Genomic DNA, 14,592 nt, shown 5'->3' with positions numbered 1-14,592 from the left:
ATATATATATATACCTACAAACCGACCCAAATTTTTCATCCAGAGTTGGAAGAGGGCAATTACACGCATTATTTTTTAGTTGATCTAATTGGCCCATTTTCTTTTTAAATAGAGTGAGACTGGAAGCTAGGTACTACCTATAATAGTTCATTACCATTACTTTTGTGAATTGGCTGTACTAGTAATAATTCAACTGAATATCATTATTATAATATTGATGTAAGATAATGGGATTAAAACAATATTCAGTGTAGCCTGCAGAAATTATGAAAGAAAAAATTATATATATAAGATTAAGAGAGGTTGGGCACACAGCCATTCAATGAATTCCTTGTTATTTCATCAAAATATTTTTTGTATGCTTGTCATGGTTATTTTTTCTTTATCCTTTAAAAATTTGAGTCCATCCTTTTATCTCCATTTTAATATTTATGCCTTTGTAATTTTTTGTCTGTGTATGTTTGGGGGTTATATGTGATTTCATGCATTCTATATTAAGAATTCATAAATAAATGATACAGGCCTAAAAAATATTTCAATAAAAAAAGAATTTAAAATGGATGTGTGCCCATTCATCCTTTACCAAAATTACAGTCCTTTAAAATTTAATAATACAATAAGGTACCTGCTCCGGTTATCTTTTCATAAGAGGGCGCCACAGGCAAACACGGTCCTATATCGGAACACCCTCGCGCCTTATCTGTAGTTACCGATCGAAGAAAAACGTAAACAATCTGCTGTCAAACACGTGCCTATAAAACATGCCTGAAACTTGTTGTTGTGTGCCGAATTGTAGTAATCGGGGTGGTCACATATTTCCAACAGACCCGTTAAGAAGAAAAGCATGGATACATGCAATAAAACGTGGTGAGACTCGTTTCCAAACCTGGACTCCGTCAACTCATGCTGTTGTTTGCAGAGCACATTTTAAATCAGACGACTATTTGACGGAAACTCAGCATGGTAACATTTTTATATCATCTTGAAATCTTTTTGATAAACACATGTGCAAAGTTATGTTTATAGATTTTATTTTGTGCAATATTTATGTCTCATTTACTTAGATAAAATGCACAAATAATATCGGATCGTCTGTTTACTAGTATCTGTTTACGTCTCATTCGAAGTAATCCGATAATGCTACAGAAACTGCCACATGCAGACTCCCCACTGACAACTTCAATTACTGGTCATTTATTACAACCCATTATCTCTTAATAGTATAAACACAAGGTATGTCTAAAAGAACACATGCTGTTGTCTGATAATTTATGCATATCTGCTAGTACGAGATACTGTGTTTTGACATTGATGTTTAATTAGCACTCTGCTTACAAACAAATTTGACAGATTTCAGTTGAATTGAGAAACACATGTGCATGTTTCGTAAATATCAATTTCATAAATAATAATAAATATATTTAGTAACTTTATTTGCTTTTCTATGAAAACTTTTTTAACTTCTTATTACAAAGGAATATTTAAGTATGCATAACATATACAAAATTTAGTGCTTCATTAAATTCATAATTAAATAAATTAAAACCATTTAAAATTATTGAATAAATCATTTAATTTTTAGGAACTACTCCTTTAAGTAAAAGATTAAAGAAAAGTGCAGTGCCAAGCATTTTTTCCTGGATAGAACCAAGTCAACATTCACTTGAACGAGCTGACAGAGCCAAGTCTAGAGGCATCAAACGAAAACTAGCAGATGAATTTTCTTCTTTGCCTTCTGTAGATGAAGTCATCTATACGTCAACTGATGATCTGCAAGTATCTGAGGAAACTGTATCTAGCTCTACCAAAATTTTTGCTGAAGAAATTCAAGTCCCTGTTCAGAAATCTTACATTAAATTTTATAATGTAGAGACACAAACTCCTCGGTATCCCCCAATGAGTATTGAAAACTTTACAAATGATGATGCTGGAATAAATTTCTATACTGGACTGGAAACTCTCACTAAATTTTATTTTGTTTTAAGAACCTTAGGACCTGCAGCTCACTGTTTGAATTATATTTATCATAAGGTTTCAAACATTAGTGTTCCTGACCAGTTTTTCTTAGTCCTCTGCAAGTTACGGCGCCATACAACCAATTTTGAACTTTCAAGATTATTTGGAGTGTCTGAAAAAACGGTATCTAATATATTTTTTACATGGATTTTATTCATGAGTAAGCAATGGCAGGAAATTGACATTTGGCCTACAAAGTATCTTGTGAAATATTACTGTCCGTCAGATTTTAGAACAAAGTTTCCAAATACCAGAGTGATAATAGATGGTACAGAGTGTCCCATTAAAAGACCAAAATTGCCAAAGCCACAGCAAGCGACTTATTCTACTTATAAAAACCGTAACACAGTAAAAGTTCTTGTCGGGGCGACACCAGGTGGATTAACATCTTACATTTCAACAGCATATGGGGGATCAACAAGTGACCGTCAAATAGTTGAACGAAGTAGGCTGTTGGAAATGTGTAACTCCGGGGACTCAATAATGGCGGACAAAGGTTTTAATGTGCAGGATATGTTTATACACAGGAACATTCAAATAAATACACCGACATTTTTCAAAAAGAAAAACAGAATGTCCTGTGCTACTGTGATAGAGGACAGAAAAATATCCAGCAAACGTGTGCACATTGAAAGAATCATTGGACTTGCAAAAACATTCAAAATTCTGACAGAGCCTATGAATAGCTCTGAAACAAAACTTTCCTCAGAAATCATTTATGTTTGTTTCATGTTATGTAATTTTAAGAATTGCATAGTGCCATCTTATGCATAATTCACCAATAAAAATGAGAATAAAAAGAAAAAGAGAATAAAGCCTTAGTTCATGTTTCATCTTTTATTGCAAGTACATTTACCATCATATGTCTTGAAAAATGTTTTTTCCAATAGAGCAGACTTAAAAAAATCTTCATAGAATTGATTCAATTTTATCTTCATCTCATCAATAAATTTATCATTCCTTTCAATTTCAAAGAACAGAAAATCATTGAAAGTGTATACAATAAATATACACTCCTTTTTCTCTGCACAGAAAAGTTGTCCTTGGACCTGATAGTAGTAGTCATGGGATTTATTCAGATGAAATTTATTTCCACATTGCTTAATATAAGGAACTGTTTTTGAAGAAATAAAATTGTTCCTGGCCACATATGGACATTTTACTTCTATCAAGGTGTCATCATCAATAATGCCATCTGGGGTTGCTGCTAAATGAGGAGACCCCAGACTGACACAAATTCCACTGTCGTAAACTGTGCGTCCCGAAATTTCCTGATACTTCTTCACAGCTTCTTTTTCATATTTTCTTCCATGAAGAATAGGTTTGGCATTGATTTTTTGTCCCTTTGTTGTTAGGAAGTCAGCAAGTTTCACTTTATCAGTTCGATCAGTTGCTTTGCATATTCTACCGAACACTGAGGAATGCAGACGTTTGCAACGTTCCTCAAACCAAAGGTCACTGGCCGCTTGTGTTGCTGTTTTTACCATAACTTGACGTGCACTCTCCTCTGAAATTTCTGATACATTCAAAAGTTTCAAATGAGTCTCACTAAATGTATCTTTCAGATAGTCATGATCCAGGTTGTAAGCTTTCATATTTACTGGTTCATACAGCTGAAAAATTGGGGTCCTACTTATACCTTGGTAATTCAGACACACATTTCTAAAGTGAGACTGGTATCCCGGATTGCCTCTAAATTCAACTGGACGAGGGTCATAGTCGTTATTACATACTTCGTCACAGCCTGGCATGTCCAGTTGTCTTGCTTTCAAAGGGCTTCCTTTATGGGGCTTAGCACGATGAAAAGTTTGTAATCTCTGTGTGCAGGTGAGTTCCGTTTTATAAGTCCCATGCTTAACAAAATCTGCACATGAAAAAAGTACAGCACAGACATGTTTGCAATGTGCATCGGGTCCCATACCTGCTGCACACTCACATTGAGACTCCACAACACTTCTGTCTTTTCCAATCATAATATCAACAACGTACTTCACAGACTTCATCATTGAAGCTTTTACACTGCTTCTAACAAACCAATGTGAATCATGAAATGTCACCCTCACATACTGGATAAATCCATCGTTATACATATCCCTTCCTTTCTTATCAGTTGTCTTATTAAACTTTGACAAGAAAGTGGAAATTTCTGCCTTGGTGCATCCTGGAAAAATCTTGTCGCCATGAAGGTCCTTGTAGAGTTGTGGATCTGGCGTCATCATCATAAATTCAGGTCCAGAGACATCGGTCCTAGCACAATGTGCATTTCTTCTGTAGGCTTCAAGTCTGTAATGAAATAAGCTTTTAAAATTCTTTTTCATGCATTTTTTTGTGTAAAACAGAGTTGAAACTATCAGAAAATGATAATACTGCATCATAATAAAAATGTAGAGAAGTATTCCTATTTTACTGCAAGCAACAAGCAATATGACATCGACGTTGGAATTACCGAGGAAATTCGAGTTAAAAATCTTATACGCTAAAGCTACAGATTATTTAAGAATTACTTTCTTAGAGCAGGTAATTCTGCTATTCACTATTAGATTGACTAATTTTAAACCTTTTACACACCATTGATAATGATTTACTGTGTTATTGATAATGTTTACATTGGATTTGCATGAAAACATCGTATGTTTATTTACCTCTCCACAAGTTCCCACTTCCTTCCTGATTTCTTTGCTCCAAACTTTTCTAACTCTTTCCTAAGTTCGGGTATGGTCATATCACCACAATTAGATGCCATAGTAAGTAAAAGATAGTAAATGAAACGTGTATGATCTGCGATATCGTATTCGAGAATGGATGCTGATTATCCATCTTCTCAGGCTTTATCAATTTTGTAATGGACCGCATTTTCCTGTGGCGCCCCCTACCGATACAAGATAAGATAACCGACTCCGGTTCCCTATTGAAATTGTATATCAAAAATCCTTACCAAAGAGCTACTGAAAAGTTGTTGGACATCTTTCTTTCTTCACATTTGAAAATCCCGCAATTCAACTTTGTGTTTTCGTTTAAATTATCTCCCTTTACTTTCAAATGTGCTCATTTACTTAATTAAAATTTACATTCATTTAAAAAACATTTATTGCTTCATAATTGCTTTAAAAAATAAACAACACAAACAATTCATAGATTGAACGTTTTTTTTATTTTTTTTAAATATATTACTTTCAGTTCAACCCAAATATAGTTCAGCAGTGAATCGTGACTCACTCGAAAACCCTCATGGCGACTGATTCTTTCGGAAGAGTTGTTTATGTTAGATTTTAGGCTCAATTACGGCAATTCAGAGGGTAATCGGACCAGATATCTGGTTAGAAACGTCGACTGACAAGAATTATACCGCGTGTTGTTGTTAGTTTTATTAAATAAAGCGCCAGAGCAGAATTCGCCAAAAACGCGTTGCATTCCTGTCGCTTCGCTCGCTACGCTCGCGAAGTTCACTGGTTAGTGTTTACATTGTTTTATGGATAAAATTGCCGACTCCTGTGCTTTCATCAAGATACGATAATCGACAGGTGACACGAAGGTGTTTCTCTTCTGTTCAATTTTTAAAGCGCTCTTCTGACTTGGACCAAGTGTTGACTAAAACTAGATAGAACGTTCTATGATATTGTCCTACGGACCCGGTTTAACGATAGAATCCGTTCCGCGTATTGGCAATGTTGCAAAATAAACACGGGCGATAACTCGAACTCTGTGCATTTTCTATGAACAATCCAGTGAGTTCCGAATGTCAACATGGCGTTAAATTTGAAGCGAGGAAAAATGAGTTGAATATTCGTATTTATATGGATTATTTTTTAAGTTAAAAGGCGTATACAATCTCAAAAAGGTTTGTTATGATTAAATTGGTAGTTATTTTCAGTGCAACTCCTTCTGTATTCTTCAAAATCATTTCGGAGTGGATCCACTCCGATTTGTTCATTGCAAGTATATGGGACGTATTCTAAGTGGTGAGGGCTTGTCCCGAGACACAGTTAGATTATTCTAACTAGACTAAAACATGAACAACACAGAGGATTCTTAAATCGGAAAAATACAGATTTTTTTTTATATTTTTTTATTTATTTTTTTTTCTGATCAGAAGATAATGTTCAGCGAAACAAGCATTCTGAGATTATTGCATTAGCAATACTAGTCCCCTACCGGCAAGTGTAATCTGGTTCCCGTTAAGAATTGAAAATGCCATATTTCCGTCAAAAATCAATGAAGCGGGACGAAATGCAAACTTGATCTATAACTAATCAAGGTAAAGTCACATACCAAAAATCAGCTCAATATCTGAAAGCGTTTAGAAGAGAATTGCGGAAAACCCGTAAAAAATGAAAAGGCCGTAATTCCGTCAAAAATCAATGAAGCGGAACGAAATTCAAACTTGATCTGTAACTCATAAAGATACACTCACATACCAAAAATCAGCTCAATATCTGCAAGCGTTTAGGAAAAAAGTGCGGAAAACCAAGTGGGACAGACTGACAGACAGACAGAGGGACAGACAGACGGACGGACGGACAGACTCAGAGGAAACCTATAGTCCACTCCGGTTTTACCGGTAGGGGACTAATAAAATCTACATGTATACATGAATGACTGAAATATTATATAAGTGAAAAATCCAGAATCACACCTGGGCGATCTTGGATGGCTTTATAATTATCTGATTATGGCCGGAGTGGCTATGTGGGCTATTTCGATGATGTTTTGATCGACTTTGCTTACATGGTCTGATTTTACTTCTTATAGTTTTATTTGTAAAAAGTTTCGAGAAAATAATTATATATTTTATAGTTAGATCGAAATATTTCCGTCTCTCCTTTTCCCCCTAAAATAAAAGAGATATGTTGTTGACATTAAATTTTTTCTACAAACATCATTTCCTGTCAATTTAAAATCACCTTGATTTATTAGTCCCCTACCGGTGAAACCGGAGGGGACTATAGGTTTCCTCCGAGTCTGTCCGTCTGTCTGTCTGTCTGTCCGTCCGTCTGTCTGTCCCTCTGTCTGTCTGTCCCACTTGGTTTTCCGCACTTTATGGATATTTAGCCCACAGAGGTCTTCCCCCCTCCTATATTTTCTTTTCTTTGATTATCTTTCTTAAATAGATTTTTGCTTTCAGAATCTTTTATTTTACGGGATTGAATCTTCGAGAGCTCCTAATTACATGTAGAGCAATTAGCAAACATAACAATATAGAAGGGGGTCGGATATTTTCTAACTTTTCATATTATCGTAGACTGTGACACTGAACCACAGGGGCATCTTATCCGCGCTGTTCTCTATTACACATATAAAAATACACCTTGTGTATTTTTTATGTGCAGTAGAGAACAGAGCAGAGACTGAACCTTTATAATTCTGGTCTAATTTTTTTAAATATATAATTATATTCTCCTTTTTTTTTTTGGCTTTCAGCAAACCAAAGTACACATGCAAAAAAACTAATCAGTAATTTCTTCTTAATCCTTGTTTTTACAACACATTAATTCAAGACATCTATATCTTTCAAAACAAAAAATTAATTCAGCATGGCAAACGCATTGGATCGCATATCCCCCCCCCCCCAAGTCTTTTCCTATACGAACACATCCACTTCACATCGATGAACCTGTATCTGCTATCGGTGTTCACTTCTGTTTACACCCGATAATCAGCATTGTCATTGTTCACGAAAGCATGACTGTGATCCACCACCCCTTCCCAACCGGATCATTACTTTAATTTGTATTTTTGAGACAAGGAAATCGGAATTCCAAAAGACTTTGAATTTAATCATTTAATTGGTTGATAGAAATATCAAATTTCTAAACACATCAAACATTAAACGAAATTGTACATATTTTTTAAAAAATGACCCAGCTATGTTTAAAATTCTTATTTTCTGTCATGACCTTAAATGCTTTTATAAACATCTGATAAATATGACATTATCGAGAAACTTTGAATAAAAAATTAAACTACATATGGCTAAACTAATTCATTAACATATAAAGCCATTGATTTATTTTCATCTTTTTTGGGGGGAGGGGGGGGGGGGTGGTTGGGGGTCTACGGGCATCTGCTACTTACGAAGTTATATAAACTTGTTTCCAATCCATTTAATGTATTCAAAACAAATCTTTTGCGTTATGGGATACTGTATGCAAATTATATGTACGTCAGGTATACTGGCATTTCGATAGATTATTTTATTCTTGAAACCGGTAAATACTATTTCATCCCATGCAACTGCACGGAAATCATGTAATAGGGGTACAAATATTCAAAGATTAAAAATATCACAGTCATGCTATCGATCTTTCAATTTACACCTTTGATTGAAAATCGATTGCAAAATTCACCCGCGGGGCTGAATTCACACCTTATAAAATTACCGTCCAATAGCGGCACATCGAAACCAAGACAGTCATATATTCAAGAATTCGGCTTCACGCCAATCGATACCTGCCATTTCCTGTTTATATTACATAATATTGACAGGTTGTCCCTGAGACACGGGGGCCGGGAAATTTCCTCGCCTTTAATGAGATAATGTCCCGGTTAACCTGGTACCCTGTTAGAGGTATAACCCGAGACCCCTTCATTGTCCCCTGCTATTTTGATTCTTAGGGACACCCTGATATTGGTAGTCCTGTGTTCATGCAAGTGCACGGTAGCATTGCAAAAATGCTGAAGGCTGTGTAATATAAGAAAGTACATGTGTACTCAAAATTAATACTTTTAAATTACTTTTAATTACTTCACTCTAAGATTTTGATTATCAAATTGATTATCGATTAAGAGATATAATACACTAAATTTAAATCAGTAAATAATATAATCATAATTCTTTGATCTTAATTCCTTCGAATTGTAAGTTTTAATTATACACATTCGTAAATAATATACGCATAGCATAATATTCATTCCTGTATCATCATATCGAATATTATTTTATTAATTTGTTAGACTTCATTCATCATGTTCATCAGAATTGTTTTCAGCAATGCTTGTGGTGATAATGGTGATAAGAAGATTGAAGTGGTAAAATTAACAAAAAAATGTTATTGAGTAACAATATGGTGAATATTATGCCAATGGTTCAATAAGCTTTGTAGTCCAATGATATTTTGATTATTTACCCATAAACATGGTAAAGGAAAAAAAAATGTGTTGTAGTAATTCAACTAATTTCAATTGCATTTTAAAACAAGCACTGCACCTTTGCCCCCGTAAACTTGTCATAATTTATTTATCAGTCTCACTCAAATTTGATTTAGATGTATGCTTTTTCATCAAATAAAACATGTGAAAGTGTCTGTTTGAAAGAATGTGAGATTCAGTTCATGATTGCCTTTTTCAGTGTTTCGCAATGAATTGGACCGTGTATATATATCTTCAGACTACCTACCAGTCTAGACGAACTCCAAAAACAACGTTTCCGGAAGTAAGAAATTGAGACTGAAAAAGACTCCAAAAATAGAGTCCGCGCATGCGCACACACACAAAAAATGGCGATTTTTCGGCAAAAATGATGGGTCTACAAAAACTGTCCGTGCAAAGTTTTGGAAAGTATGGCAATTATACCAGTGCTCAGAAATGCTAAATAAAAGACTTCAGAAGAGATCGTATTTGTCAGATTTTTGATTTTATTTGCAAAAAAGGAGATGTTTACTTTCAAAGTTAACGTTTCAAGTCAGATCAATTACAGAGAAAATGATACATTTTGAGAAATAAATATGCATAATAAAAGGGATATATATGCAAAATGTGACAATTATATATTGTAACTGTTAAAAACTTGACTGAATTTTAAACATAAATTAGCATTCCGGCTTTTTATCTGTGTACGACAACTGAATTGAACACGTAAGTTTTTACCAGCGTTATTTACCGATTTTTTATCACATACGAACAGATATTATTATGAAAACATTTTTAAAACTATTCTCTTAGTATCAATATGAAAACTTTAAAAACCACTCTTCTAGATATTAAGGACACAACATGTCCTCTAAAAATGAACCCGTTAATATCTCTCCTCCGTGGTGAAAAACGCGCATTTTCTTATCAAAATAAATACAAGTTGGGTGTCTTCAAAAACAAATAAAAGCACATTTATTGTAGGAACGACATAAAATTTAAATCAAAGAGACAATAAATTAAATAAGAAAATATTTCTTACCGGCAGTATTAAATATTCGATGTCGTATATCCAATTCATTAAATATGCAAGAGTTTGAAGCGATAAATAAGTCAATATCCATAAAAGAATTTAATAAATGCAATTATCCATTCAACAAAAAATAAAATGAAGTAATAATGCACTTAATACAGCCATTATGCAGCCGTATATTTGGAGACAGCGAACGACAATCCATCGTTTGTTTACATCGGACGCCATTTTGCCGCAATGCATGATGGAGCCAAAGACTTCGTTTTCGGAGTTCACGCTGTTTTTGGAGTTCGTCTGGACTGGTCCACCTACCCTCTATTGTTATCGATTGGAATTGTACACCGTGTATATACATAGTACACACACACAGGAGTACAGGATAGGGGTTGCAGGTGCCCGAACCATGCGAACAGAGGCAGATCCAGTACATATTCCCCGTCATTCGAAAGTACATTTAAAAGGAGGTGAATCCGAAAAAAAAATCTTTTTGAAAATACATGCACTCCCAAAATGCCCTTAATCAGTTCATCGCAATTATACATGTATATATTAATAAGCACAATGTATTGTAATAATCACCGCTTATTCCGTAATTATATACCTGACAGGCATACAAAACTCTCATTCAGTCGAATTAAAATTAGCCCTCCGTTTTATTATTTATTTATGGCATAACAATAACAAAACATAGGGGCTAATTTTAATTAGACTGTTCCATAACAATTTTAAACATGTTTAATAAATTTAAAAAAAAAAACCTAAGGGCTAATTTTAATTAGAACGAAATTTCATTTGACCAAAAAAAAAAATCAAAAATCATGAGAATGGGAGTCAACTTAAAAAAACAACAACACTATTCCAGCACGTTCAATTACCTGCAAGCAACGTCAAGCATGTAAAATTCCTTATTATGAAGTATGCCTTCGCAGATCTAAACGACGGGGGAAAGGGGGGTTAAGGAAATGTTGAAACCCCAGTTTTATTAAACTTTTGGAAACCCCCTCCTTATAAAAAACACAGACCCATTGTGAAATAGTAAATAAAATTGTTTGCTTAACAAAATAATTTCTAAGTTCGACGTTGTATCTCTGCCTGCGGAAATTTTCCTAGATCTGCGCAGATTCAGCATATTGTTTAGACCCGTAGGAAGCAATTTTAATTTGGAGGGGGGGGGGGGTCCAAACATTTCCAGGGCACTACCGACCAAAAGTACCTTGTTGAGAAGCAAAATGAATATATATAATAAATAAATAATACATGTAATATTATTATCATATAATCATGATAATATCCAAAACGTAGCTTTGTTTTCTAGTATACAATAAATCCTACAGGCCTGGTCAGTATTTCACGGCCAGGAACACTTTAAGTTCCTAGACAGTACAGTTGTCATTAACCTTTAAAGTTAAGCACTGAAACTGGTTCGTTGTCATAAACATACAGGTGAGGTTATGATAAAATCTGTCCGGTGTCATGACTTGACAAGACAGGCTGTGAGAAGTTTTTCATTTTTCAAGTTAAATTATCTATAACAATGTCTGAAATTGCAATGGGAAACAGGGCTGACACCCTATTTGGTGTTGTATGAATTTCAGCCGTTAAAAAGAAGTAATAAAAGAAGATTTTGCGTTGGCGACATTAACCCTGTTGAAATCACTTGTGGATTTGATTCATTTTTCTACTGAGATGTTATATTTTTCGTAAATAGAATATATAATATACACACCAATTGATGCAGACAGTATCAAGACATGTTGTAAGCCTTTACAATCTAATTAAAATTAGATGTTCCGAATCCGCTACCACTTCTCAAACTTACTTTAATTCAATGTAAGACAGTCTACTGAGCATCAATAATGTAAAGATGTAGCCGTGGAACTAATTTTAGAATCGTATACAGAAGGTTGAACCTGATTGGCCAAAATTTTTATGTTTATTCATAATCGAAAGGTCGCTCTGACGTGACCCCTAATGGGATGTTGTTAGATGTTTGAGAAGTGGTAGCGGATTCGGAACATCTAATTTTAATTAGATTGTAAGCCTTTACAGAAAAATGAGAACAAATTAAAACTGAAAGTTTTGATTTATTTCATTTTTTGTCCGTTGTCATGACGAGATACGAAATTTCAGTCCGTTGTCATCGGTCCGTTGTCGTTACTGTATAGCATACACTACGAAGGACGATCTTACGTTGTTTTAGGTATAATTAAGCATGCCATCAAAAAAAAGGGTGTGACGGTACATTTTGTCGTTTTGTACATATTGTCGTCGGCGACAAAATGTACCTACCCTGACTGCACGTATCGTTGTCCATCGGTACATATTGTCGTCGGCGACAATTTGTACCGAGACGAGCCTTTTTTTCCCTCCTGCGTAATGAAAAACAATATGTACAGTCAAGCATGGGCACGTTTTGTCGTCGGCGACAATATGTACTGTGAACATTTGCAAATTTTGTCGCCGATATATTGTGTTGAATATTTACTAAGGTCGTGAAGAGAGAGAGAGATTGGCACACATACACAGAGAGAGAGAGAGAGACAGACAGACAGCTAGACAGACAGAAGGAAAGACAAGGTGTTTTGCTGATAAATGAGCAAACAAGTTGTATTTATTTAGCATTACTCGCAATACTGTAGGGATAAAATGGTGTTGCTCAGAAAATTGTGTCCAGCATTGGGTTACATGACTATGATATGTTAAAATACCGTTGTTCTTGAGATATCTGAAAAATCAGTCTATTCTTTTTTCTCATTATATATCTCTTTATGCTCATTTGGGCACTGAATTAGTAATAAAATATATCTTATCTTATCTTATCTATATGGAAATGAGATTAAAAGTTATTTGTTCAGTAGTAATGTTATCTGGAATTCTTTTTTTTTTTTTTTTTTTTGCTTAATTCTCATACGAGTGCCGATATAATTCATTTGGTGTAAGGGTTGACATTTTTAGCTCACCTGAGCTGATAGCTCTAGTGAGCTTTCTGATCACATATTTGTGTCGTCCGTCTGTCTGTCGGTAAACTTTTCACATTTTCAGCTTCTTCTCAGGAACTACTGGCCAATTTCAATTTCAACCAAACTTGCCAGAAAGCAAACGTGGATAAAGAGAGTCAAGTTTGTTCAAATTCATGGTCATGCCCTCTTTCAAGGAAGTATAGTTAAGAATTAGTGAAAATTTAGTGACATCTTTAAATAATCTTCTCAAGTATCATTGTGTCAGAAAAGTTGAAACTTATGTGAAAGCTTTATTATAAAGTGTAGATTCATTTTTATTAGATCATATCTGGGGAAGGGTGGGGCTACAATAGGTGATCAAAGTTTAAATAGAATATTTAAGAATAACTATTTCAAAATTTTCTTCTCAAGAACTTCTGGAAGAAATGATACTTATGTGAAAGTACATAGTGTACTTTTAATTTTGTAGATTCTGGCACGAAAAAAATCCCACACTTCTCAATGGCCCTGAGTTCCGAGAATAGGTCTAAATTTTTGGCCCTCCACCGGCAAGTGGTGATGTCTCCTTATGAGTGAAAAATTTTCTAGAGGGATATTTAAACAAGAAACAAACAAACAAAAACAAATTCAATTGTGTTCAAATCATGACCCCCATGGGTAGGGTGGGGCCACAATTGTAATAAAATTTTTACGTTGGAATATACGGTATACAGAAACTCATTAAAAATCTGCTCAATAACCAAAAGGCGGATCTAGCACCGGCGCATACTAGGTAGGATGCAGGTTCCTAAAAGAAAACGAATTGAAAATAAAAACATCGCAGAATAGTTGCACGTTCGTGTGAGCTGCTTTAAGACGATCCCTAGATTCAATATTATCTGTAATATGCTTTGTATTGTTTTAAATTAAGCGTATATTTGATCATTTCTGTTGCATTTTATTGATTTACTTGCATGTTAAGAAAAATGTCACCGGACCAGATAAACTTAACATGTACTGACAACGGACTTTTTGCTTACAAATTGAGATTTCTTAAAACATGTTACCTACAAAAGAGTGTCAGTTGCCTAATACATTTAAAATGAAGTTTCTCTTCATATTTCAAAATAAAAGTACCATTTCGATGAATTAAATATAAGAAAATTAATACATAATTTTCCAGCTCACGATCATGCCTTCACACATGGGGCTGTGATCGCCAACCAAAACTCCTCAAAATGTATTGAGGATATCAAATACATAAATCTTTGTATGGAATACTGAATGTTGTATCTGTTTCCCAAAATTCAAATTTATTTTTAGAATTTATCAAAAACGTTAAATTTTAGGCATTATGTATAAATTCTTGTATCTTTTGCATGACACCGGACGGATTTTATCATAACCTCACCTGTATGTTCATGACAACGAACCAGGTACAGTGCTTAACTTTAAAGGTTTCTGACAACGGTACTGTCT

The 14,592-nt window shown here is 34.4% G+C and overlaps 3 protein-coding genes across 5 annotated transcripts in view; 2 read left to right on the top strand and 1 right to left on the bottom strand.

Annotated features, from left to right (window-relative positions):
* LOC133179091 (uncharacterized) overlaps positions 1–14,592 on the top strand; it is a 68,593-nt gene that overhangs the window by 17,476 nt on the left and 36,525 nt on the right. The window lies entirely within an intron of this gene.
* LOC133179090 (uncharacterized) lies at positions 621–2,803 on the top strand. The gene is made up of 2 exons (XM_061313820.1): positions 621–963; positions 1,583–2,803. The coding sequence occupies exons 1-2, from the start codon at positions 762–764 to the stop codon at positions 2,788–2,790; spliced, it is 1,410 nt and encodes a 469-aa protein (XP_061169804.1). The 5' UTR covers positions 621–761; the 3' UTR covers positions 2,791–2,803.
* LOC133179088 (uncharacterized) lies at positions 2,781–4,924 on the bottom strand. The gene is made up of 2 exons (XM_061313819.1): positions 4,659–4,924; positions 2,781–4,299 (listed from the first exon to the last, which is right to left on the bottom strand). Exons 1-2 carry the CDS (start codon positions 4,757–4,759, stop codon positions 2,847–2,849), a joined length of 1,554 nt encoding a protein of 517 aa, XP_061169803.1. The 5' UTR covers positions 4,760–4,924; the 3' UTR covers positions 2,781–2,846.

The sequence above is a fragment of the Saccostrea echinata genome, unplaced genomic scaffold (genome assembly GCF_033153115.1).
Source record: "Saccostrea echinata isolate AGI-Se365-2 ecotype Australia unplaced genomic scaffold, CSIRO_AGI_Sech_v1 ptg000004l, whole genome shotgun sequence".
Taxonomy (NCBI): Eukaryota; Metazoa; Mollusca; class Bivalvia; order Ostreida; family Ostreidae; genus Saccostrea; species Saccostrea echinata.
Note: the sequence above shows the minus strand (reverse complement) of the source record. Positions and strands in the feature narration are given on the sequence as shown.